The sequence below is a fragment of the Megascapheus bottae genome, chromosome 24 (assembly GCF_031878675.1).
Source record: "Megascapheus bottae isolate mThoBot1 chromosome 24, mThoBot2.hap1, whole genome shotgun sequence".
Classification (NCBI taxonomy): Eukaryota; Metazoa; Chordata; class Mammalia; order Rodentia; family Geomyidae; genus Megascapheus; species Megascapheus bottae.
In genome coordinates this window covers 20,646,137-20,673,370 of record NC_143532.1, presented here as the reverse complement: position 1 = coordinate 20,673,370, position 27,234 = coordinate 20,646,137, and the positions used below count along the sequence as shown (strand labels likewise).

At 42.8% G+C, this 27,234-nt stretch overlaps 1 protein-coding gene across 1 annotated transcript; it reads right to left on the bottom strand.

Annotated features, from left to right (window-relative positions):
• Window positions 1-1,896: 1,896 nt before the first annotated feature.
• Window positions 1,897-26,414, bottom strand: LOC150047107 (carboxylesterase 1E-like). Its single transcript, XM_090357628.1, has 13 exons — window positions 26,233-26,414; window positions 22,780-22,984; window positions 20,134-20,278; window positions 17,922-18,055; window positions 15,093-15,246; window positions 13,322-13,426; window positions 12,521-12,625; window positions 9,164-9,304; window positions 7,633-7,713; window positions 7,227-7,374; window positions 3,792-3,923; window positions 2,551-2,623; window positions 1,897-2,293 (listed from the first exon to the last, which is right to left on the bottom strand). Exons 1-13 carry the CDS (start codon window positions 26,282-26,284, stop codon window positions 2,122-2,124), a joined length of 1,647 nt encoding a protein of 548 aa, XP_090213754.1. The 5' UTR covers window positions 26,285-26,414; the 3' UTR covers window positions 1,897-2,121.
• Window positions 26,415-27,234: the final 820 nt, after the last annotated feature.

The following is a 27,234-nucleotide window of genomic DNA, read 5'->3' as shown; positions in this document are numbered from 1 at the left end:
CAACAAATCAAGTCCCAATACATGCTACGTTCTTCTTAAAACTTTCCTGTATCTGTTACATGTTAGAGGTGAGAAGGCAAGAAGGAGGTAGAGTGTACAGGAAGAGAGATACTGTGTTCTCTCTATCTATACAGATGCTCTCTGCCCTCCCTGAGATTTTTTCTTCAGTGAAGAGCCCTGAAATGCCTTACCAGTGATTTTTGCCTCCTGAGAGTTAGAAGGTCTCATTTCAGCCTCCTTCCACAGATGCATTGTTGGAAACCAGGAAATGTAACAGACTTAGTAACTCAAGACCAAGGAACAAGGATTTGTTTAAAGGAAATATTGAACTGGAGTTGAGAGTTAATTCCAATCTTGCCTCTGGGTCCTAGCTGTATTAACCAACAAATTACTTCCCTTCTGGGCCTCAGTAATATACACAAGGGGAAATTATGATTCCACAAAGAACAATTCTTTCATTCTTAGTTAATTGGAGTGTAAATGTGATAAGACTCAAAACATGTAATCAAGAATGCAAAGGTTCTCACCTCTCTTAGGTGAATCAAGATAAAGACTGTGACTGTTGTGAGCAGCCTTCTCGGGATAAAGCTTACCCTGAAGGCTGGATCCAGATCAGGTTCTCCTTCCTTGTTCTGCCTTAGCAGGGTCAGAGTGAGAGGACAACAGAGTGGGAGCTCGGTTGAAAGATAGGCACTGGGATCTAGACGCTCTGGAGGGGATATCTGCTTATGCCTGCTCTTCTTTACTTTTCTGTCTTTCACCTACTTATTCCCCATGGCCACATTAGCTGTTTTCCTCAAGGAGGGGAAAGACAATGAGATGAAAACGGGGGCCAGGGATGTGGAAGACAAAGAGATAAGGCTGAGGCAGTTGGGGAAGCAAGTAAGAGGACATTTCCTTCAACTCTCACAGTTATTTCCCATTCTACTTTATGAACAACAACACAGGCCTGCAGTTACTACATCTCTGAACAGAGAGAATAGTTGAACCATACCTCTTCTCTCCACTGCTCAGCCATGTTTTAATCTACTAGTTTTCCTTTGTTTTGCATTGCTGGAAGGTGAATTATTATGTATCATGTTTTTCATCTAGCTATATCTATTTGAGAATCTGAAGGTCGCTTTTTCTTGGATGTCTCTATTCCAAGATTTGGGATTTTTTTCTTTGCTTTTACTTAACTAAATTGGTTTCCTACGTTTAAAAGTATACTTCAAGTCATGCATCTATTCCAATTATACGTAGGTTTCACAAAGATCTTGTATGTCCATTCAATCTTCTTTTCTGTCTTACTGTCTAAAAGTAATAATTCATCTATCTTGTCTTCAAGCCCTAATATAGTGTGTGAGAATTCTTTTTTTGTTTGTTTTACTTATTTATTTTTTACTTTTAAAAATTTTATTCCAAAATTTCTGTTTGGTTCTTCTACAGAATACCTAGTTATTGCATTGTTCTTTCAAATCTTCCATTGTCTCCTTCATATGTTTATTTACATTATCTTTGAAATCATTGGTCATTGAAATGAATCGTTCTCTTAAATCTTTTCCCAATATTTCATCTACTATAAATACCTTTAGAATCTACTACCAGAGAGTTATTAACTTATGAAGGTGGTACTTCACTTTGTTTTTCTGTCTTTAATATGTCTAGTATGTCTATGTTGACAGGCATTTGTTCAAACAGAAATCTCTGCCACTTAGGATGGATATTGCTCTTGATGATGGGTTCTGAGATGTGGTTTGATGGACAGTGGTGAATTTAGTTTCCAATGGACTTCCCCTGTTGTGTCCTGGCTGTGATTCATGTGTTATGGTGCAGTGGGTACTATATAGCAGTCTGAATAACTTGCTTTTCTGCAAGGATCTGTGGTTCCAGACATAGCCCAAAGACATGCATTCATTTGTTTCCACAAGGATCATTTATTTAATAAATTGAGGCTACAGATACAAATATCTGCCCCCCGAAAGGTCTCTGTCCATCCTTACCACATAACTCTAATCTCCACAATAAAATGCTTCCTTGGCCTACAAACCCCTTCTGTAGACTGATTAGTCCTCCTCTTTCAGCCTTAATTTCCTCACTTGGTGTAACTGTGGTGATCTACAGATTGATTAGTCCTCCTGTTCACAGTTCAGTGTGCTCTTGTTGTACTTGTTTGTCAGTCAGGAGTTCTGTCCAGAAAGCCATTTCCTTGCCTTTCAGTCTATAGGCTGCCTGGGTAGTGGTACCAATCTCTAGGTATGCTTCCTTCTGGTCATACTCTGGCCAATGGGGCAATCCCTCCCCGTTGGGATTCCTGAAACAGAATCAAATAACGTAACTGCTGTGGGGTCTTCTCATTTCTGAGATTTGTGAGAATTCTCTAGCTTACCACTCACTGATCCATGAGGCTTGCGAACACTTGGATATGGAGTGCAACCATTGGTCCATCGTTATGTTCACAGAGGTAGGGGTTTATTACTCAAACTTTAGAAGTCACCTCACCCAAAGAGTAATCCCCACAGCACCCCACCTTACACACCATCTTTATTCCATCTTTCCCACCAGCCTCACCCAGTCCGAGCAAAGTTGGCCCAGAACTTCATCACCATCTTGCTGAGGTTGATTTCCTCTTCTGAGGCGCCCTCTGTGGGGGAGATGAAAGTAACTGTGTGGCATACAAAGTGTGGCTCACAGGCTGCAACAGCAACACCACTAGGACATTGTTCCACAGGCAACTTTTGACTCTGATCCATAGGTACTGAGTCAAAATATGAGTGAGGAGTTGGGAAGGGCTGATCTAGGTCTCAGCAATGGGCACATAGCCCTGTCAATTTCCCATAGTCTTTCCTGTACACCTATTCATTCATCTCCCATGTAGGCCAAACTGCCACAATCTAGGGTTCCTTCTTTGCAGGATTTCTGACTCCTTTTCCTAAACATAACTATATTTTCTTTCCTCTAAAACATAATCACATTTTCATAGAGTCTATAAAGCATTAGAACTGCTAAGGTCTACCAGGCATGAAGAAACAGGTCTGTCATCCCAGCTCTACAGGAGCCATAAAGAGAAAGGTCACAATCCAAATCCAGGCCAGGTACAAAAGCCAAAACTTATTTAAGAAAATAACTAAAGCAAGAAGTACCAGGGAATGTGGATGAAGTCCCAGAATGCTTAACCTTGAGTTCAAGCCTCAGTATGGATAAAAGGAAAAGAAAAGAAAGGGAAAAGAAAAACCTGCTAAGATCCTAAGAAGTCTGATGCCCAGAGACATAGGCATGTCATGAGCATTCCAAAGTTGTGTCTTGAGCCAACTGCAACTGTTGAGATAAGGTATTAAAATATTTGTGAACGTTTTTCTTAAATATTACGTTATTAATTGTACCGTTGGTCAAAACATATGAACTTCGTTTGTGATATTCAGGAAGATATGCAGATACCTATGACATCTGAGTCAATGTTAGTGCCATTTCTGGCTTTATCACACCAACATTCTGATATTTTATTGTGAGTAAGCAATCAGGCAGTGACATTCCTGTCTTTGAGCAGGGTACTGCGGCTGAGGCAACTCTTCTCTTACTGAGGTTAGAGGTCAGGTTCTTAAGAGTTGCCATGACTTGGAACACATGAGAACATGTCCTCTTTTGGGAGAGCTATAGCAGAAGACTAGGTTGGGAACACCAAATGCAGATTACCTCAGTTACGCCAAGTGAGGAAATTAAGGCTGAAAGCAAGAGAAGGTTGTGCAAAACTAAAGAAAATATGGAGCCCAGGCCTCCTATCTACAAGCGAATATCCAGCAAATAGTCATTACCTCTTAGAATTGGGGCACCGAACACAGAGTAAACCTCATCTCCATGGTCTCCTATCACCGTCATGGGCTTCATATCTGGGGAGAAGCTTGGACGATATTGAAACTCATACATGTAGGTGGGAGCTCCAGCATCTGAGAAAACATGGATGTGTGCAGTTTATGTTTATGGACATACACTTGACATTAAGGTCTGCAGCCCTGTAGAAAACCCATGGCTATCTGCACAGGACAGATGATGGTGATTTCCTTACACTATATACATTAGTAGATTCAGAAATGGGATTTAAAGATGATTGGGAGAGGTGGGAGAAGGGAAATGGGGACAAAACCCATAGAAGGGGTATCAGTGTGTGAGAAGTAATGCACCTACTACCTGGAAAATGTAACCACAGCCCCTTTATACATTGCCCCCGACAATTATAAAAGAAAGAAATGGGATTTAAGCCAGATATTAATGGAATAAAAGGATGAATATGCAAAATGCATCCACTAAATACAGAGGTGGTGCTCATTCTTCTCAAGAAGCTTAGCAAACCAATAGTTTTCTTCTGTTCAGCCTAGTTTTCAGCATTTCCAGTGTTTTCCTCATGAATTCAGAGAGGAATGAAGTAAATCAGTTGCTTTCCTGAAAATGAGTATACCTGAATACAAATGCATGCAGAAGTGGAACACTGTGTATCATGAATACTCTATTGTGGGAAAATGTCTTCTGGAAACAAGGCAAAATGCCAAATGTAGTGATTCACACCTGCTATCCTAGCATTCCAGAACCCAAGATAAGAAGATTATGAGTTCAAGGACAGTCTGAGATCTAGAACAATGTTGCAGCTAATGTGGGATGTATAGCAAGGCTACCTAAAAAGGAGGGAAATAAAGAAAAAGACAAAAAATAGTAAAATAGCTAGATATTAAACAAGGGACATTAAGTAAAAACCTGGGAAAAGAAACAAAGATATTATAAGTTGAGAGTTGAAGAGGTTAGTTCCTAAGAAGGATATAACAATTATGAATATATGTGCACCCAAGAATAAGATAACATAAATATCTAAAACAATATTAAAGAATCTGAAGGGAAAGACAGATTACAATGTAGTAATAGAAGAGGCTTCAATGCCTCACTTTCAACAATGGACAAATCAGCCAGATAGAAAATTCAGAAGCAAACATCAAATTAAAATAATAATTTTACCAGGTGATAAATAGAAGAATGTATCTTGACACAGTAAAGGTAATATATGAGAAGATGACAGATGATATTACACTTAGAACTAAGTCTAATTTATGAAATTAGAATAAGTCAAGGATGAGAAGTCAAGGCAAGGATAAAGAGATAAAACTTTTTAAAATATTGATGGTATGAATAGAAAATAGGACAATGCTTTAAATAAATTAAAAACAGAATTACCATGTGACCCAACAGTCCCACTCCTGTACATTTATTTGAGACCAGTTTGTTGAACAAATGTCTGCACCCTATGTTTATTGCCTTGCACCACTACTCACAAAAGCCACATTCTGGAATCACCCTGTGTCTATCAATGGAAGAATATACAAAGAAATCATGTTATCAACACACACTGGAATGCTATTTACCTTTTCTTTAAAGTAGAAATTCTGTCACTTGTGACAACATGCAAATTAAAAGTGTTATGCTAAATAAAATGAGCCAGGAATGGATAGAAAATATCATGCCACTACTCATGTTACTCCCTAGGCAATGAATCCAAAACAATAAAACTCATCTATGAATACATGAAATTTGAAATTTCAGAGACTAATGGAGAGAACAAAGGGAAGGTGATGATTAAAGGAGGAAAACATTTGTCTTTTTACTTCTATTGCATGGTATAGTGAATATGCTTCATAAAATATTGTTCATTTGAAAATTATGAGAATTTCATGTTATTTAAGTATTTGAAGGGATGGATATGTTGACTTTTTGGCATAATTATTCTGTATCATTCATAATTCAGAGTATCACTATATATCACATAAATATTTATGTATATAACATGTCAATTTATAATTTTGAAAATTTTTATATGGGGCCATGAGTGTGATAGAGTGCTTGTCTAGCCTGCACAAACCTCTGGGTCGAATTCCTTGGTACCATATATACAGAAAATGCCAGAAGTGGAGCTATGGCTCAAGTGGTGGAGTGCTAGCCTTGAGAAAGCTCAAGGACAGTGCCCAGGCCCTGAGTTCAATCTCCCTCCAGGACTGGCAAAAGAAAAGTTTTGTGTGTGCTCTTTCTTACTCTCTCAATACTTTACTGTAATGTATTTGGCCTTCTCCTTGTTCTAACTTACAAATGCTCATAGACAACTTCAGAAAGTGAGATAGACATTTATACTGTCCTAAGCTTGACACTGTCCCAAACTGTCCATGTTTATACTGTCCTAAACTTGACAACCCTTCCAGCACATTAGAGGCAGTTGTCTGGACGAGAGAGCCATTCACTGACTTTCAAACTAAGGTGCAGTAGTCCTGGTACAAGAAGAAGGGTCCCCTAACGCCCTATGTAACTATCAGAAGGAATCACCTCCTCTAGGGAAAGCTCATGAATCCCTCCCTCATAAAACTCTACATAGAGCCCTGGGTAGATGCTAGAAGAATCCTTGGTGAACACATGCCTGAAACTCAGCTTGGCCATACTATTCCACACCAAGATAGACAGGATTGAGCCACAGACATTGACACACTCCATGTCCATATGCCTACTACCATCTTCCTGGCTCTGGACACCTTTCCTGATCCTATTCTGACTTATTTTGACTCCACTGTATAACAGCCCAGTTGGCGACTAGCTCTTTCCTTGAGAACCTTCTAAGAATTCTATGACAACATTTGTCTTCTAGTCCAGTGTATGCTATAACTTCATATAAGAAGCCTTGGCTGATGCTGTTAGTTCTTCAACCATTTCAGACAGATGCCTGGTCTCCACTACCAGATTTAGTAGTTCTTTGAATAAAGGCTTTGTCTGTTTACCACGACCACACTGCCTATGTTGACAACAGCTCAGGGCACCAAGGAACTAACAATCCCTGGAACAGCCTTCAACCAATGACACATAGACAACAGTGGCTAAATTCTCATCTTTGCTATACAAACAGAATGCTGAGAACTCCTCAGCTTCAGCCATCCACAGTAAAAATGCACTTCGAAGTGTGTCATTGATTGGCCTCTATCTCTTCCCTGTGTCACCTCCTTTTCTCTCAAGTGCTGTTTTACTGGATTAACTCCTAAACTGATTATTTGTATCTTAATCTTTTATTCAGAGTCCGCTACTAGGATGACATTCCATCAGGAAATATGAAATCAGAGTTTGAGGGTCAGCCCTCAGCAATTTCCACATGTGGCTAGGCTGAGAGGTGGACAGATTAGACACTGTATTGATGAGTTATGATCCCTCTCATCTTCACCTCTGGGACTCACCTCTGTGACCACGGGACACAACCACAGATGGGACACCAAATACCATATCTGCGAGCAAGTCCAGGAACCGATCTCTAGTTTGGGCTGGGTCATCTGTCCCTTCTAAATACTTCTCAACGATCACTGGAATTAGCTTTTCAGACATGCTCTGAAATGGATGAAGAAAGAAACCACCCCCACCTGATGAGCAACATGACTTCTCCAGGTAGTTGAGACAGCTTGTCATTGATCATGACTATCCTAAACCCTAAGCAAATCCCTCCTGGAGTGGAGAGGTGGAAAATGCAGAAAACGAGAACAGAACCTAGGACCCAGCCCTATTTCCACCACTGAACTCATCTAAGTTAGCAAGCCTCCAGCCCTACAAGGTTTCTCCATCAATTCCCATGATCACATAGATGCTTACCATCATGTGCTTGAACTTCTGCAAGAATGAGATGGCCAAAGACTGGTTGAATTGTACTTCAAAAAGCGGAAAGCCTCTTGACTGTTCAAACAATAGTTAGGCATGTGTAAATCCTCAGGAGTTAGGAAGAAGAAGCAAGCAGGAAAACTTTTACGAAACCAAATGAGGAATGAAGGTTCCTTCTTGTCCCTTGATAGGCATGGGTTTTTTATGAATTTGAGAAGAAAAAAAACAATAAAACTAATAGAAAAAAAAATCAATGAACCAAATAGATGGACATACAGAAATTAAAAATAATGGAAAGAGGTAAACATATGTACTCATCAGACAGTGAGGAAACATTCAAGAATATTCAAGTCTAAATATAGTGTAGAAGTTGAGGGCTCTAGTATAAAAGAAACAGGCCATACTCCCAGATTCAGTTGAACAGGGAAGCTAAAATCAGTTACAAAACTGTATTTCTTTGATATCCTATAAAATGCTTCTGAAATGAGAGCTGTCAAACTACCAGTATGTAAGGACCTTGTTCAAAACTTTGAATCAGAGACCTGGACCCAGCATGGCTTCAGGTGTTTCAGGTCGACCCCAGCCCTCTATCAGGCCTATCTGAGAAAGTTCAATGATTGCAGGTGAAACCCACTGTTTTCCTCCAGCTAAAACCTGGTGATGGGTGGACTGACCCCTGAGCCTGCTCTTTAGAGTTGTAACTTTGGAAATTTCTTGCAATTTTTGACTCTTCCTCTGCCTAAAACTTTTTCTTCAAGGACCTGAAAGACAATTTGGAAAAAGAACTTGTAACTTCTTTGAAGTGTAAACACTTGGGGGGCAATAACTCTTGACATCACACCCAGTCGTAAAGGAAGGCTAAAGTCCTCTAATTTTAGTGAGGACCTTACTTCACCACGCAATGTTATTTCCTGTTATGAAGAGAGACTTGATGCATGTCAGGGCCTCACTCCTCATAACACAGGGCCTCCTGGAACTCACACCTGCTTTGAACTCCAGACTTTGTGTTGGAGATTTGAGTTCAGGTCATGTCAGATCTTTTCCTTCTTCTCTTTCTACTGCTGTACAGACCTACTCTTCTGCGCTCACTAATGTCTGGCTTTAACTTTGAAAAAGAAAAGTCCTTCCCTTTTACAAACCAATATTAATTCATGTAGCAGTGCCTTCCCTGAAGCTTTGCGATAAGGGAAGGCTGCGAATACATAGGGCCGTTGCATCGCTAGTCTGACTTTTTTAAACCCCCAATTCCTTCCCTTCACTAGATGTTCTCACTTCTCCAGCCTCAGTTTTTGTCATCTCTCCAGGCTTTCCTAGCCCGAGCATTTCAGGATTCTGCAACAGAAATATAAAGCAAATTGCAGTGAAGTGTTCCTAGAGCTGCCCCACCCACGGGAAGATGTCCATCTGGGAGGATGTATCCATGGAAATATCCACTTCTGAGCGCTTCCTGGATGCATAGGGCATTGAAAAGAAAGAACTCATGGGAGCACAGGTCTGAGGATAGAGTGTTGGGCATGCAACTCACCGTGGGCAAAATCCACCCAAATTCCTGCTTATTGATTCCCACGATGTAGGGGACGGTGTTAAAATTCTTTTCAGCCAGAATCTTTTCAGGTTCCATTGGAATCAGCACTCCATCAATCACAACAGGAACAAAGACATGTCTCTGAGGAAGAGAATAACATGATATAGGTGATTCCCTGCTCCAGGTAATACCAGCCTCTCTCCCACTCCACATCTCCTTCTCTCTGTCTCTGCTGGTCTAAACATGAGGCCAGCATACAGATCTCTGGACTGTTAGGCCCTCAGATGGATGGGGGAATGTTTTCAAAGTATATTGTGGTCCTGCTTCTCTTTCTCTCTTTCCTTCCTAGCATTGAGGTGAGTGGTTTTGCTCCTGCACATGCTCCTCAATGATATGTCATTACTGGAATAAACTAGGAAGGTCAAATGATTATAGGAAGAAAGCTCCCAAACTGTTAAGCAATATAGTCTTTTTCTTTAATAAGATGATTGTTATAGAGATTTATTAACAGTAATAGAAAGCTGATGTACAGAGAAAGTAAGGCAATTTGTCTTATAAGCAGCATCAGGCTTTTAAGAAGGGACTGACATGTTCGATGTTATGCTTAGCAGTATAAATCTTTTAGTGCCATAAAGCACGGAATGGGAAACATAAAGTGAGAGAGAAGACAATAAATAAGGAAACAGTGAGGGCTATGAGGAGCTAACATCACAGGAGTAACTACGAGAACCACAGTGATTGGTGTCTGTCCATCCAGTAGGAGCAGAAGGGTGCATTCTGAGGGCAAAGTGCCTGCTTGCTTGAATCAAAGAAGTTAGATCTTTCCCACTTCTCTTTATCTCATACAGAACATAAGGCCCATTAGTAAGTTTTGTCAACTATTCCTTTTAAAATATCTAGATTTTCTGGGTACCAGTGGCTCATGCCTGTAATCCTAGCTACTCAGGAGGCTGAGCTCTAAGGATCACAGTTCAAAGCCAGTTTGGGGAAAGTCCACAAGACTCTAATCTCTAATTAACCACCAGAAAACTGCAAGTGGCACTGTGACTCAAAGTGGTAGACCTTTAGCCTTGAGCAAAAGAGCTCAGGAGCAGTACCCAGGTCCAGAGTTCAAACTCTACAACTCTACAACCAACAATGACAACAACAACAAATCCAAATTCGAAATACTTTTCACCACTTCACTAACTCTAGTGCTGGTGTAATCTTCCAGAATCCTTTGCCTATTTTCCTTCTGCCCACTGACTTCCCAGTTTGTCTCTGCATCTTCCACGATCCTGTCTTAAAATCTGTCTCCACATTGCAGCAGAGACATATGTTGTCACATCACATCATCTCTGTTCAAAGTGATTTTTATATTTTCCATTTCATATTGAATTATAATCCAAGGCTTTTCAATTTTTCAGTGATTAACACTCCTCCCACTTCTGGGAGTTGCCCAAATGTTCAAAGGAGGATTGAAGCTTCAGGATCAAGTTCCTTTGTGCGCTCTCTCTCTCTCTCTCTCTCTCTCTCTCTCTCTCTCTCTCTCTCTCTCTCTCTCTCTCTCTCTCTCTCTCTCTCTCTCTCTCTCTCTTCTCCCCCCTCCCGCTTCCTCCCCACAGATCCAATCTTGTAATCTTGTGATCTCCTCCTCACTAATGCCTTTTAACTCCTTAGCTGGTGATTTCTGCCTCCTGATGGTGGAGAGTTCTGTGGCAGCCTGCTCACAGAAAGGTAAGTGAGAAGAGGATAGCTGATCCCAATGGATGCTGAAATACGCAGTGGAAGCACTTCCACAAGAACTGAAGAAATTTCAAAGGGATGTCATAGGATCTTTGTTAGGTTCTCTGAGATTCCTGACCCCTTCATAAATTTGGATGTATGGATGTATGGAGTTGGTCAAAATACGTATTATTGTCGTATGACTCATGAATGATGGGCAGATTAGAATGACTGACTAAAAAGTTACAGGCATATTGATACTAGGTTGATACTAAGTTGAAAGAATTTCCATGAAATTAGTTGTACACAATGGAATTCTATGCTGCTGTCAGAAAGAATGACATCGCCCCATTTGTTAGGAAATGGAAAGACTTAGAAAAAATCATATTAAGTGAAGTAAGCCAGACTCAAAGGAACTTAGGCTCAATGGTTTCCCTCATTTGTCATAATCAGTAGAAACCTTGGGCTCTACTAGCAGAGATCTGCAATAGAGCAAAATCTTGATTCATAAGGCCATATAGTATGAAGCTAATTGAAAGGACCTCCAGGATATTGAAACAAAAGCCATATAATGAATGATTGTTGTCCTTAATGTACTATGTTGTCTCTCATCTCCTTTGCTGTCCCTTGGGTATCTCATATTGTTACAGTATCTCACTTTGTTATCTGATATATTGAATTTATTTGTATTTGGATATTTGAAATTTGATAGGGAAGGGGGGAAAACCAAGATGGGGGGTGGGGGATGTGGGGGAGAGGGAAATGGGTACCAAGACATGTGAAAGGGTATCAATGTATGTGAATGAATGCACCTTCTATCTGGCAAATATCATGTAACCCTTTTATTAATTACAATAAAAATATATATAAAAAAGAATTTCCATGAATTGGATAGATGGATAGGTGGATGGATAGATAGATGAATAAATGATAAACGCATGAATGGGTAACAGATATGGCTCTTCCTAAATTCTAACTAAAGCAGAATTTCAGAAAATCTAGAAAATTAATTGACTATAATACTATAACTTAGTCTCTAAATAAATCAAGATAAATTATAATATTCTTAATGTAAGCTTTGTGCATAATATCTTCATCCTATAAATTCAGAATGGTAGTTATTTGGGGGGAAATGGACTGTTTAATTTCCTGAGATATATCTGAAAACAAGAATGTCAAAATATGAAATTTTGAGAGATATGAGGGTTATTCAATTTTTCATCAGTTGATATTAGACTTTTTTAATATTTCAGATATCTCACAATGAAAAGCTGAGGGGACATTTTTGGGCCCTGGTGGCTCATGCCTGTAGTCCTAAATACTCAGGAGGCCAGGATCTAAGGGTTGTGTAGCCTAGGAAAGAAAGTCTGTGAGGCTCTGTTCCACAATTAACTACCAAAAACAGCTGGATGTGGACTGTGACTCAAGTGATTCGAGGACTACTCTTGAGCTAAAAAGCTCAGGTTGGTTTAAGTCCCAGAACCAGGACACACACACACACACACACACACACACACACACACACACACACACACTCAGAAGACTGAAACTACCACGGAGCGGTGAGAAATTATCCCAAGTAGTCTGGGGGCAAAAGCCCACTAAGAGAATAAAGCCCAGAGCCGACTACACAGAATACTAGGGCACACCTACCAGTTTCAATGTGGTCTCCAAGAGCTCCTTCTCTGTCCTCTGGCGCAAGCAGTGAACCATCACAGCAGATGTGGTAGGAGTGCATCCAGCAGTAACAGCAACTTGCTGCCAAAATCACAGGTAACAACACAGGTCAATAGCAGTTTCTGTCTCCTCCATCAGTGTGGACAGAAAGTTTCTCTCCCAAGCTCAGTTTCTGAAGGCAGTAGAAGATAGCTGAAAGCACTCTGTGGGATCTGGGTTCCCTAGAAGGCTGCCTCTAGTTGAAACTGTGATACAAACTCATTACCTAATATCTCTTTCAGTTACTCAGTAATGGCACAAGACTGTCTCAGTGTTCTGTCACATGATACGCCATGTGGAATAGCAGGAAAGAGCAAGGAATGCCAAATGACAGCATTAGGTTTAACACCTTCTCCACTTAGCAGTGATCGGGCCTCTATTCCTTTCTACACTCCTATAGATAAGGGTGATGATAGCACCTACCCGTGTTGGTGTACCTACTTAACACACATTGTGTTCTCTCACACTCTACAATTCATGTCTCCCACACACTGAAACATACAGAATTGCAAGAAGACTGGGTAACATGATTTACATGAAGACACTTCAGAATATACAGAATGAAGGTTAAATATTAGCCCTACAAGAGTCTTCTTGCTAAGCCACTCTCACTTCAGGGACTCTGAGCATCCTAGCTGAATTCCACAAGAAGAAAGACCCTTGAGGATCCCAGGGTTGCAGAGGATAGGGTACCAGAGCTGTCAAGGGGGTACCAAAGCTTTCCAGGTTAAGACCTACCTCAGCCAAGGACCTGACATTCTTCCCAAGCAGACCAGGAGACAGGGCCACACCGCTCTCAGAAATAGCCCTGTGGAAGAGGTTCCTGGCCAATGGAGATAACACCTGGCAGTGGGGAAGGAAGGAGAGCTTATGCTTATAGGAAAGGTCAGTGACTCCATTGTTTTTAAAAACTCTGCCCTAGACATTTATCTGGATGCTGATGCTTTATGGCTATGACAGTTCCCCACCCAGTACCTCAGGCACCCATAGGCCCAACTCTACAAGAAAATATGCTCCATCAGAGTATGGAATAACATTCCAGAACCAAAGACAGATAGGAAGTCTGTGGCAAGGGCCCATTATGACCATCAAAACAGGTGGAAAAGATAGCTTGGCAATTCCTAGCCACAGATTTGGCTTCAGCATTCCCATTACTTCAAAAATTGTCATTTACAAAGTAGCTCGAGACATAGCTCAGCGGTAGTGCTTGAGAGTAAGCTGGAAGCACTCAGCACACAAAAAATAAAGGGCAAAAGAATGAGCATTTTATAAACATACTCAAATTCTTATGCTATTTATAACACTAAACACCACAATAACTCATTTCTAATATTAGAAGACTGGAAAAATAAGCAGTGTTTCATTCTTATCATGGAATATTATGCAATTATGAAAGACATTGAATAAGAATGTTTTAATGTTTACTGAAATATTGATGTTATATTACAAACGAAAGTTTCTTTGTTTAAAAACAACATAAATAGATCACAGTGACAAAGAGGATGGATTTACATATAGGTAGGTAGATGATAGATGGATATACAGATAGAATTGTAAGGATACATGTCAAAATATCTAATAACTACACTGTGTAGTGGGATTGTGGATATTTTCTTTCAAATTTGAATTTTTCTGTAAATGTTCCTTTTGTTCTGATTAAACAAAGACTATAAACATTTTTCTCTGAGAATTCAACGGTGAAATCAGCGCCTAGTTGAAAATTTCAGTAATAGAGTTGATCACCTGCTCCATTTCCAAGGTAACTGAATGGTTATGGTCCCTGCACCTTCAACAGATACTGTCACCTCCCTGCCACCATCTCCACAAACAACCCTCACACCTCCAAATTATGTCTGTATCACACATCATCTGTCACATCCCTCCCCACTGCAGTTTGTATCCTTTCTTCTCATAAACTTCCCCCAGCCCAGCTTGTGCTCAGTCCCAGAGACTACTATCCTTTCTCTTAAGCCATGCAGAGCCAGCAAGACACCTCAAAGAAGCCTCATCTGCTGTCAATGCTCAAAACCCCTAACTTACTCCAGCTCACTCCCTTGCCTTTTCCTTTTGGTCGTTTTTATCTAACCAAGGTAAGAAAGGTGAGTCCTAACCTCAAAACGGTTAGGAAAGGGTGTGGGGAAATCAATCAAGTGAGGAAAGGAGGAATGTTATGGTCACTGGATGAGCTGATATTTATAGCCAGAGGACACAAAGCTGAGCTCTGAGTTTGGCCCATGGTTCTCCATCATCTTACACTACAGTACAGTCAACCTGGGATCAAAGTCTTGAAATCAAAGGTCTACACCATTGTGTATACAGGGACAGACTAAACACAGGAAGCTCACTAGAGGACAACAGTCTTTTCCTTCAAAGCACCCTAAACAGTACTCTCAGGTACCTCCTCCTTATTACTCAAGACAGATGTAGGGTTGGCCTGCTTGATTTCCTACAGATGCCATTCAGAAGCAAATCAATCCTCAGGGTGACACCTGGTGTGAGGCACACTTACAAGAACAGAGACACTTTCACCTCCTGCTGACTCTCCAAAGATGGTCACAGAGCCTGGGTTCCCTCCAAAGCTGGCAATGTTGTCCTGGACCCAACGCAGTGCGGCCACCTGGTCCAAGTGGCCCCAGTTTCCAAGGCTGTGCTCATCCCCTGTGCTGAACGAGATCGAGGTGGGAGGGGGGACACAGCTGTCAGGGCAGGACTCCCAGGAAGGAAGGCAGGGCAGGACTGAGTCACAGCAGAACTCTGGGCTCCTGGGCCCACAGTTGTGTTGGAGTCTCTCAGTGAGCCTTCCAGAGTGAGGCTGGGCTCTGCACCCCTGCCACAGGCCTCTCCTCTGCCTCTCATTCCAGCATCATGACCTGTGCAGGGCTCTGCTCTAATACTTCCAGCCGCTGTGCACTGAGATCACTATGTCTATGAAAAGCTAGAGCCTGGTGTTGTTAGCTTACACCTATAATCCTAGCTACTCAGGAAGGCTGAGCTCTGAAGCCTGCCCAGGCAGTAAAGTCCATGAGACTTGTATCTCCAATTAACCACCAAAGAGGTGGAAGTAGAGCTGTGGCTCAGGTAGCAGATGACTAGCTTTGGGGATAAAAGCTCAAGTACAGGCCTAAATGCAAACCTTAGGTCAGGAAGGAAGGAAGGAAGGAAGGAAGGAAGGAAGGAAGGAAGGAAGGAAGGAAGGAAGGAGGGAGGGAGGGAGGGAGGGAGGGAGGGAGGGAGGGAAGGAAGGAAGGAAGAAAGGAAGGAAGGGAGGAAGAGAGGGAGGGAAGGAGGGAGGGAGGGAGGGAGGGAGGGAGGGAGGGAGGGAGGGAGGGAGGGAAGAAAAAGTTAGTGCAGCAAAAAAGCAAAATGTGAGCCCTCAGCTCACATTGCAGATCACAAATACAGACACATGAGTCAGCTCCTGAATAAATACAATGAGATTAAGAAAAATAATAAGGTGCAGGAGTGGGACCCAGATTTCATGACAGGGAAGGCCATCGAGTAGATGCATGAGTATCATGAGCACATGGATCTTGTAAAAAAAAAAAACCCAAGGAAGGGTACTCAGGTGAGGAGAAGCAGCAGGCACAAAGGCCCAGGGCTGCGGGGCAGCAGTGTGAATGCAGGGACAGGGGCTGCAGGCCCAGACAAGGACTTCTGTCACTGGTGTAACATGGGATCCGGTGCGGAGCCCATCACAGCTCAGTGAGGTCTCCCAGAGCCACCTGGCTACTGTGTGGCAACTACAGCATCAGAATAGAAGAGCTGTACATGTGAGTGATTATCACTTTAATCCAGGCTTTGACTGGCATGGGAAAGTGAGAAGATGTGAAAGAGCTGGATTTAGAGTATATTTTCAAAGTGGAGCTACAAGGATTTGTTCCCTGGCTGGATGTTGGGCTCTGAGAATAGTCCAGTCTGCCCACAAAGCCTCTTTCCTGAGCAATCAGCAGGGTGGAGGTGTTCACAGATTCACAGAGGGTCTTCTGGGAGTGGAAGAGGGTCTGTGTTGGGTGGATTCACGTACCACAAGTGCTCCAGTCTTCCTGTGTAGTGAACGGCAGTCTGCAGACATCCAGGGCAAAAATAGCTAAAGTTGGCACTCTTCAAAGAGAAGTGGGAGCCACAATGGGGAGCTGTGAAAGTGCTTGCTAGGATTGCTGGGGGAGGGGAGAGTTAGTGGAGAAGGAGAAGGAGACATACAGAGGCCTAAAGATGGGGAAGAGGAGAGGTAGGCAAGAGATGAGAAGGAGCAGCAGGGAAGTGACCAGAGACAGAAGGAGGAGGCTCTTCCAAGAAGGCCTGTATGCTTTGCAACTGTAGGCCATGAGACGTGTCTGAGTGTTGGTGAAGGTCATAGATACCTTAGAAGGACAGCCTGGCAGCATTTTCAGCTGGAAATCTGTCTATGAACCTTCACAGAGCTCCCTACATGAAATTACTACTCCCTCCTTCCCTCCCTCCCTTTCCTTCCTTCCTTCCTTCCTTCCTTCCTTCCTTCCTTTCCTCCTGTCTTCCCTCCTTCCCTCCTTCCCTCCCTCCCTTCCTCTCTTTCCTATGAGAAAATGTACAACACCTAACAGATGTGCCACGTGGTACAGGTACACATTATAGCAGAATGCCACATGCTGGACTATACAGGTAAAAAAAGGTAATAACTATTTCAGAGGAGGAACCATGAGGGCTGGGCCTTGCGGGATAAATAAGGGCTTCACAGGTGAAGTACACATTCCAGGTAGAGGGGACAGCACATGCAAAAGCTCAGAAGCAAGTGGACAAGACTAGCAGTGGGATGAGGAGGTGGAGTGATGTCCAATAACGAAGGAACTGGATGCATTATGAAGGGGTTTACTAAGATCTCCATGAGAGACGACTTCACTAGAGCTGGGGCCCTGGCATCTGTTTGGGAGATACTAAGGTTCAGATGTGGTTTGACTGAACAAGTTACACACTGGAACTTTGGTCTCTAGTGTGTTGAGCAGTAATCAAATCTGAAAATGGTGAGGCCTAATGGAAGCTAATCAGGAACTTGGCAGTGCCGTCCTCAGGAGGTTTCTGTCTAGGGCTTTGGCTACTTCCCGATAGAAAATTATTGTATAAACTGCCTCTGACCTCTCCTTCCTCATGGCTCCCTGTCTTACTGTGAAATGTGTCCTATGTGCTATAATTTCCATTTTTCTCCCTCCATCATATTGTATGGCAGCGACCAAGTCCTTGCAGGTGCAAATCTCAGATACATAAATGTTTTTCTTATAATTGCCCACTATCTGTTTCTTTATTGTATCAGCAGGAAACTGACCAGTATAGAGATTACTGTATAGACAGTAGTACACTACCCTACCTGAAGAATCCCCAGATGCCCAGGCGGTACTGAATGGTCACCACCACCACGTCCTCATGGGCAGCGAGGGCCAGTCCATCGTAGGTCGATGCCCCGCCCAACACCAGCCCACCTCCATGGATCCACACCATCACCTGGACACAGGACAAGACAGCATAGAGAGAACAGGAAGCTGAGGGATCTCAGAAGTTGATCAGTGGAGCTGCCTTGCCCAAGGCTTGACTAAGAGAGGGCATCACTTATAAAGTTCACCAGTATGTGTAATAGGACTGAAAAAGGAGCTCTTTGCTCCTGGACCCAAGATGCCATTCCACTCCACATCTGTCTTCTTTCCCCAGACCCAGGTATCATGCTCTCTCAGGGGTTTACAAATGGAGAACATTGTCACTGGAGGAACAAAAGCCAAAAAAAGGTCATGTTTTCTCCTACACTCCATCATCCTCATTTCTGGACCTTTCAAGTAGTTGAACTTAAGCATGGAGAAGCTCTTGTATGTTAGCTTCATCTCAGTTAATTCTTTGTTGGACAAATCAGCTTTCTCAGTGATAAGCAATTCATTAAAAGGCGTATGTGTCCCCTTCTCACTGCTCTTGCCCCACTCCTTTACACACATGTCACCATCTACCTCATCCAGGAAGGTTTTGCTCATGTGACTGAGATCTGACAGCTAAAAAGCCTGGGACTTGCTGGGCGTGGTAGCTCACACCTGTAATCTTAGCTACTCAGGAGGCTGAGATATGAGGATCAAGGTTCAAAGCCAGCCAGGCCACAAAAGGACCTGAGACTCTTATCTCCAATTAACCTCTAGAAAATGGGAAGTGGGGCTTGGCTTAAGGTGGTAGTCTTGAGCTGAAGGGCTCAGGAACACCATCCAGGCCTAGGGGTAGGGTGGTAGCCTTGAGCTGAAGAGCTCTGGGACAGCACCCAGGCTGAGTTCAAGTCCCATGACCCTCCCCGCCCTACACACACACAATGCCTGGGACTGAAAGGACTTGAGAGTGAGTACAATAATTCCTAATTCATGGCTCTTGAATTTAAAGAGCTCACATTTTGAGGAAGAGCTGAAAAAGACATAATGCTTACTAGCCTTGCTAATTAAACATAAACAAATCTATAATAAATCCATGAGCGAGACCCGTTAAAAGCAATAGAAATAATGAATCTACACGGTGGGTGTTGCTGTTTTTCTCTGGGACTGACAGGAAAACGAAGGCAACTCTACAGATAGCATAACTAATATGTGATCGAGTCAGGGAAGGAAGAAGAGATGTAGGGAAGGAAAAAGGGAGGGAGGGAGGGGGGGCGGGAAATCTTTATTCTCCATTCCTTGTGTTTTACAAACCACATACAGGACCAACTTCCAGCCCCAAGTTCAGAATTTCCTCCTCACCCTGGTGTCAATACCAGGATGCTTCTAAGCAACTGGCTGGGGACTGGTACTCTTATCTTCATACCCCCAGGGACCCCTTTCTTTTCCAACAGCCCTCTCCCTAAAAACCTCTGGCCTTACAGCTGGTAGCCTGCCTCACTTCTGAAATGTTGAGTTCATTGGATCACCCAGCCATGTGAAAGGTAATTAGAGAAAGAAAAGAGCTACAATAATATCCCAGATTGCTGACAAATGACAAGGTAAATGCTTATGAGACTGGCCCAGACTCCTTTCAATGTTGTTAATACTTTGCAGTGAAAATGGTCACAGGTGGGGCAAATGGAAAGGCAAAAGGTGTCCTGTTCTTCCTCCAGTGACATAGCACAAGATCTGAACACCGAAGGTCTTCCTTATCCTGTCATTGCATTTGTGTGTCCTCCCTTACCCCATTTGACCATCAGTTTGAGAAAAGTAGTGGTTACTGATTTTCTCTCATATTCCTTCCAGCTCGACCTTGGATGCCAATTATGTCTTAGCCTTCTTAATCTTCTAAAAGTCATCATTCCAATCCTACTAATGAGAGAACTTGAAAACTTTTAAGGTGTGCATTCAGTGTACAGCAGCACCACACCTCCTCCCCCAGATACCTGACGTCACTGGGGAAAACCAAAGAAAGGAAAACTTGCAGGGCCTGTGGTGAAAGGGGGTTCTGGGCCTCTAAATTCTGGTCCCCTGGCCATGGGTGCCTCTACCCCCAGCTGCCTTGATCCACCTTCCTGGCTGCTCCAGAAGAGCCCAGATGCTGGAAGCAACAAGTACTGATCAGCAATCCCCCTTGCTCACCGGCAGCCTGCTGGTTTTTGTCAATTCAGCAGGAGTATAAATATTTAGGTACAGACAATCTTCAGAAAATATGAGAGGAATTTTCTCCTTTCTGTTGGTTAAGTGGTCATTAACTCTCTGCCCAGCCACTGGATCCTGGGAACACCTAAGAGAAAAGAGAAAAAGACTTGAGAGGTGCTATAAGGTGGAAGATGAAAGTGACACTGGGGCTGGATATATACTAGGAGGCTCGAGCCTGTTGGTGGAGCTGCTATCAGGAGACTTGAGACACTGAAATAGGTGGGTGGATTCCTAGGGGTCCCGGTAAACATGCTTGGGCTCATGGGAGTCTCCTAGACCATGCTGAGCGAGAAGGACTTGGCACCTCTCTCCTTCCCACAGCTTTCGGATACCTGGAACAATGAGAGCAGTCACTGCAATGCCAACTCACCTGGGAGATGGCATTCCCTTAAGTCTTGGGATACAGGCCTGCTCTCACTGAACTTTATACTGTGGGTTCGAGGGTAACCATGCTGCTCTGCCAGATAAGCATGTTGTTCCATGTGTATAGGAAGTGTCATCTTGGGGACAAGTCATTATTCCCCCCTGTGAATGGGGGAGAAGGGGCAAGTCCTTCCCAGAAGTCTCACAGGTCCAACATAGATGAGAATTTCTAATGTTTACCACATTCTTCCAGTTTACCAAATATGATATACTCATATACACCTCTGATCAATCCTTCTGTATACATGAGGAAATTTGTTTTGTGTACACAGGCACACGGACGTTAGAGATCCTGTCCAATGTCACAGAGCCAGGAAGATCCAGGCTCTATAGTGCTTCTGACTCCAAGTACATTGTAAGGCACAATCCCAGTCCTGGACCTATCCAGAGATGTGCCTCACTGTCCACAGAAGGCAGATAAGGAAAGTTTCTCAGGGGCCAGGAAGACATAGCCGTTAAGTGGCAGAAGCAGAGCCAGCAAAGGTGACATCCAGATTCTATCCTGAGGAATTTTTCCTATATCACCAAGGCCACAAGAGTGTATTAGTCATAAAAGGAGTATTTGAAATCTCAAAAGGGGCAAACATTTAAATATAAACACAAAGGGAACACCAAAATATGCTTACTGCTATTATGATTATTACATTATAATGTTTTATCTGATGGTATTTCAATAAGCTCATGCTTTGGCCGTGATCTGCTATATAGAGGTTTCTCCTGTCTCTATGGAGGTATGTATGTACATAGGCAAAACATTTCTGAAGGGATGCATAGCAAAAGTATACCCTTGATTCAGAAATGTCATTCTATGTGATTTAGCCCAAATATTCATGAATATGTATACAACCTGTTACCAGAGTGTTACTTAGAACATTAAAAATTTATGACCCAAGTAAAAGCTTAGATAAATAAATGTCCGTTCATAACCCAATTTGATACAGCTATTAAATATTGGCAGTGATATTTAATGACATAGAATGATGTTAGTGTTGCAAATTAGTCAGGCAGTCATCCAAACTATCTGTATTGATGGTCCATTTTCAAAGGAGAAAGTAAGCAGAGATAAAAGAGTAGAAAACAAGTTATCAAATATTAAAAGCAATTCTATCTGGTAGGTGAATTTACATGATTTTCATTTTCTTACCTTTATTGTTCTGTATTTTCTACATTTTTGCAATATATATGGATGTGCTCTTCTTATAATGAGAAAATTTAAACAAGAAGAGTGATTTGTTGCTGTTCTGTTTTATTGTTCCTGATTTATGCTGATTCTGCGTCATGAACTCAGGATCTAGCTGCTGTCTCTGAGCTTTCTTCCTCGAGGCTTTTTTCCTCATCATTTCTGTATGTGTGTGGTTAACTGGAGATAAGACACTTACAGACTTACCTGCTTGGGCTGGCATTGAATCACAATCCTCAGATCTCAGCCACTTGAGTAGCTAAGATTACAGACATGAGCCACTGTCACCCAGATGAATATCTTCTTTTTAAGGAAAAGGCTGGAAAGAAGGCAACCAGAGAAAAATTCTGGAGACCCTCAGAAGCACCTAGCTAAGAAGGCAAATGTCTGAGATAACCTTGTGGTTATCTGTGGCTGCCAAGCCTTTTAGAAAATGTGGGTTCTGACTAGAGCGACTGGAATATATCAGCACACCCTCAACTTTTGATTAGGTAGCTAGACCCAGTGAGAAGGGAGACCTTGAAAAGTCAACTCCCATATTCTCATCAATACACATTGTCACACATCTCTCTCGGCAGCCATGATAAGGATATAGACAGGGTAAAAGGTAGGACGTCAAAGTGTTTCATTTCCCTGAGCAATGCTAATTTTCAAAGCACTTAATATACCCTATCATGTTATGCAATTCATTTCTTGATATGCATGTTTTCATTACCTCTCTCCCTCTGGTTGAATATCAGTGACATAAAGATAGGAAACTTGGTTCTAAGTTTGCTAATGTATTCTCAGAACCTAGATTTTGTCTGGCCTAGAATAAGTACAGAGATGTAGTAAGCTATGAGGGTTGGAAAGGGTTTCAGGTTCTAGAATATGCTTAAGGACAAAATAGAGTGACTTGAAGGATTTCTATGAGGATCCTCCTTCTTGCACCCTTCTGAGACAGGCGTCCCCACTGAGACCCACGGGGAGCTGCAGGAACTTACATAGGAGGGTAGGAGGTGGTGTTCTTCACGAAGCTCCATGGCTCTGCAGGCTGTGGTGGAGCAAACCTCAGGGCTCCTAGAGGGGGCTTGGCAAACGGGACTCCCAGGAAGACAGCCACAGGCTGCGCAAAGCCCTGCAAGCTGACATACTTCCCCAGGACTTTGCCTTGCACGGTGTTCACCACGGGCGGCGAGGACTGGTGCCCTGGTGGACAAGGAGAGGAGATGAGGTCACAGCAGAGGGCAAAGGTGAGTCCTGGCTTCCAGGTGGGTTTCCCACTTTCTAGGCATGTGACCTTCACTACGTCATTTCAGTCATGTAGGCAAGAGTCAACTTCTTGAATAAATCCAGGATGAATAAATTTGTCTTTCCTAAAAGAGAGGGCTGATAGAAAGACTAAATTGGAATTAGAGGGGGAAAATGCAGCAAAAGTAACTGAAAAAAGAGACATGCTGGGAACAAAAAGTCACTTGGTTTCCCTCTGAGAAGCTTCTGCAACCTTTACCCCTTAAGGCCTGGTGCTGAGCTGCATGCTGGGTGAGAGACAGGAGAAGCAAGAGGCAGCCCTTGTTCTCGGGAGGGGAGGGCTGACCACAGAGGAAATGAAGCCAAGAACCCACCTAACCTCAGGCTGTGAAGAAAGAACTTGTGTCCTGGGAAAGGGACCAGGAAGGAGTTACAGGAGTTGGAGGTGGGGGTGACCTTCTGGGAGCTGTGACAGTGGACAGCTGGGACTGGCAGCAGGGGAAGGGATGAAAAAGGGAAGATGGAGGGGAGAGAGCATGTAGCAGAGAAAAGAGAAGCTCAGGGGTTCAGAGTCAGCAAAGGGAAGTGCAGGTGGCCTCTGTATCCCACCAGGTGGAGATCAGGCAGAGTGGAGGCTAAACCTGGGTGAGCAGGTGCACAGCAGGGAGGCCTCCAACACCAGGCTTTCACACACTTGGACATGGCTATCTCTGGCCCCTTCTCTTATCTAGCTTCAGTATCCTCAAGCCAACACAATATCCCTCACAGGACACGACTCCTGCCCTCTCACCCTTCTGATGCTCCTTTTGGATATAGACAATATGTCAGCATCTCCCCTAAAGCATGTGGCCAGGAAAGAAGAAGATTCCTGATACCGTCTAACAGGACCACAGCCAGTAAAACTGGCAGCCCTGTGAGAATCGCATTTCTATGCCTCGTGGCATCCATTGTTCCAAACTGTGGCTATTTAAGTTGCTTTGGTTGCTCTTACTAAGTCATAAAACTAACGTTACCATTAACTTCCTGGGAGACTTGGACAGCAGATATATAATTTAGAATGTTTTGTCTTATCAGTTTTCTTCTTCAAGATTATACATTTATCAGAGATTGACTTCAAGATAAATTAGGGAGCATATGTATATCAAGAAGGGCCAATAAAAGTAGGACCAAATATAAAAGACATATGATATGAAAGATCGAATAAAGTTCTAGAATATTCTTCCAGTAGTTCTGAACAAGATCATCCGGACTGAGTAGACATCAATCTGACACATGAGCTCCATTTTTTTTTTTTGTCAGTCATGGGGCTTGAATTCTGGGCCTGGGCGCTCTCTCTGAGCTCTTCAGCTCAAGCTTACTATCCTACCACTTGAGTCACAACGCCACTTCTGGTTTTATGGTGGTAAATTGGAGATAAGAGCCTTATGGACTTTAATGCTGGTTGGCTTTGAACCATGGTCCTCAGATCTCAGCCTCCCCAGTAGCTAGGATTATAGGAGTGAGGAACATATTTAATTGTTCATCTACAACTTCCTTACCTGGCCTGGTTTCTACCTGCTTTAGAACCCAAGTGAATCAATTTGATCCTCCTTCCTGAGGCAGGTGGACTTTCACAAATGGTCATGGGGCCCCTTTGACCCCTTCTTTTGTCTGGCTTCTTTTAGCGTGGAGCTGTGACAGCATTATTCATGGGGTGTGGTCCTGCCCTCTCATCTTCCCATTGCCTCTATTTGGATAGAGACAACATGCCAACATCTCCTTCCAAGCGTGTGAATTGAAAACTTCAGATTTAGTATGATAGAAGGACTATCCATGACATTGAAAATGCTATTTTGTAAATCAGTTTACATTCATATCAATAACTAACTTCAAGTCTGGCCCCTATGGCTCCAATGTATAATCCTGACTATTCAGGAGGCTGACACATGCATGACATAATGCAAAGTTAGTTTGGACAGACTGTGTAAGAGACTCTAGCTCTAATTAACCAAAAAATGCCAGACTAGAGGTGTGGTTCAAGTAGTAGAGCATCAACTGTGAGCAAGAAAGCTGTACATGAGCACTAGCAGAGTTCAAGCCCCAGTGCTGGAGAAAAATAAAATAGCCAATTGCATAATATGGACACATAAGAGGTTTTATACTGCTGCTGCCAATTATTACAAACACTAACAGCTCACAAAGGAGATACTACTGTCTCCCTGTTTTAGAAATGGAGTAACACAGGTAGAGCAAAGTTAAGTCTGAAAACATATCTCTTAGAAGTGCTAAGATGGGAGAGCCCTAGATGTGTACTAATTATTACAAATGAGGGAAACCATTGAGCCTATGTTCCCTTGGGTCTGGCTTACTTCACTTAGTATGATTCTTTCCAAGTCTTTCCATTTCCTTACAAGTGGGGCAATGTCATTCTTTCTGATGGCAGCATGGACAATAGCACAAAACCTAGAAACATAAGGTGATATAGAATGAGACTAAATGAAAGGGTCTCTAGGATATGGAAACAAGAGCTTTATCTTGAGTGATTGTTGTTCTTAATGTACTATGTTATTTCTCTTCTCCTTTGTTTCCCTTTGGTTAATCTCACATTGTTACTGAATCTGACTTTGTTACCTGGTACATTGTATATGTTTGTTTATTTGAAATAGGAAAGGGAAGGGGGAAAACAAGATGATTGGGAGGGGGTGGGGAAAAGGAAATGGGGACAAAAACATAATAATGTGTGAGAAGCAATGCACCTTCTATCTGGCAAATGTAACTGTAACCCCTTTATACATTACCTTGATAATAAAAAATAAAACTAAAAGAACAATAAAAAAAAGAAATGCTAAGCTGAGATTTTGAACCACATTGTGGCTCTTCAGATGTGCTTTTCATATTCTAGTAAGCTGTTTTCTATGGTATGGCCTGATCTGCACTAATAATAAAAGTGAAAAGAAACTAAGCTCTCTTCATTCTTCATGTACAAGTCCTTAGATTTGCTCACTGCCTTCTTGTGCCCATCACATGCAGCTGTATTGATTAAGCCTTGACCTCAGCATGTCCACCCTTGTTTCTGGGGCTGTCTAGGCTGGGTTGATACAAGGTCATCTCCAAGAGTCAGCACAATACAGAACCTGACCTGCCTTTGCCCTGTACACTTCTCCACCTGTCTCCACCCAGGACAAATAGTTTGAAATCCCTTCCCTGGTCTGTATTTCAGAACTCACCCAAAGTCGCGCAAGCCAGGAGAGACACCAGGACAAGAACACAGAGGCACATCACTGAAGGACAGAGGCTTTGAGGGCTAACGAGGTCTTGGATCTGGGTTTACAACAAAGGGGATCTGCTGGTCCTGCACCAGTGCTGGAGTCCTGCCCATGAATCCTGCCTACCCAATCCAGTTGCACAGTCCAAAAGGACAAAAAACCTCTCCCTCTTCCCAAGAGCAAGCGGGATTTCTCATAGGCCCTCCAAGCCACGCCCACCCAGAATTTATCTTGTTTTTGTCTGACTGTTTTTGGACTCTGCACTTGGATTACCAGTGGCCACAAACTGGTTGGACAACTTCTCACATGAAGGGCTCACCCTGAAGGATTCTAACCCTGGTGTACTGTGACCTCCCAGAAGGCAGACACGGCCTTGAGGCAGGGTGAAGTTTTGACCAAGGATCCTCATATAACAACCTAGAAATTTTTCGAGCAATTGGTTGTCCCCCAGGCAGCTCCTCTGGGAGATGAGGATGCTTCTTTTATCTTCCCTGGTTGGTATTACCTAAAGTTTCCAACCCATACATCTTAAATTTCACCGCTTTCTCCTTTTCTAATGCTTAACTTTGCAAATATTCCTGTCAAGTGACTCAGCATCCTGCCACATTTAACCCTGGTCAGAGAAGCCAGTCATCACCTCTTAGAGCAAAGATCTGGAGACATTATGTTCTTGCAGTTAATAATCTCTCACTCTCCCTCCCCCCCCTCTCTCAAATTCTAGACTTTAATCATGTATCCATTTATCTATTCACTTTTTAACTGTTTGCCAAAATGCCATGCTCTTACTAGGAGCTGGACTACATGACAAGTTCAAGACAGGTTTCAAAGCTCTTGGTGCAACAGACAAGACAGAGATGGCCAAGGGATGCAAAGCTTGTCCTAGCACCAAGTTTGGGGGTCATGGTGTACCAAATGCACCTGAGGAACTGTTTTTAAAGCTGTAGGGGACACAATAAGAGGCTC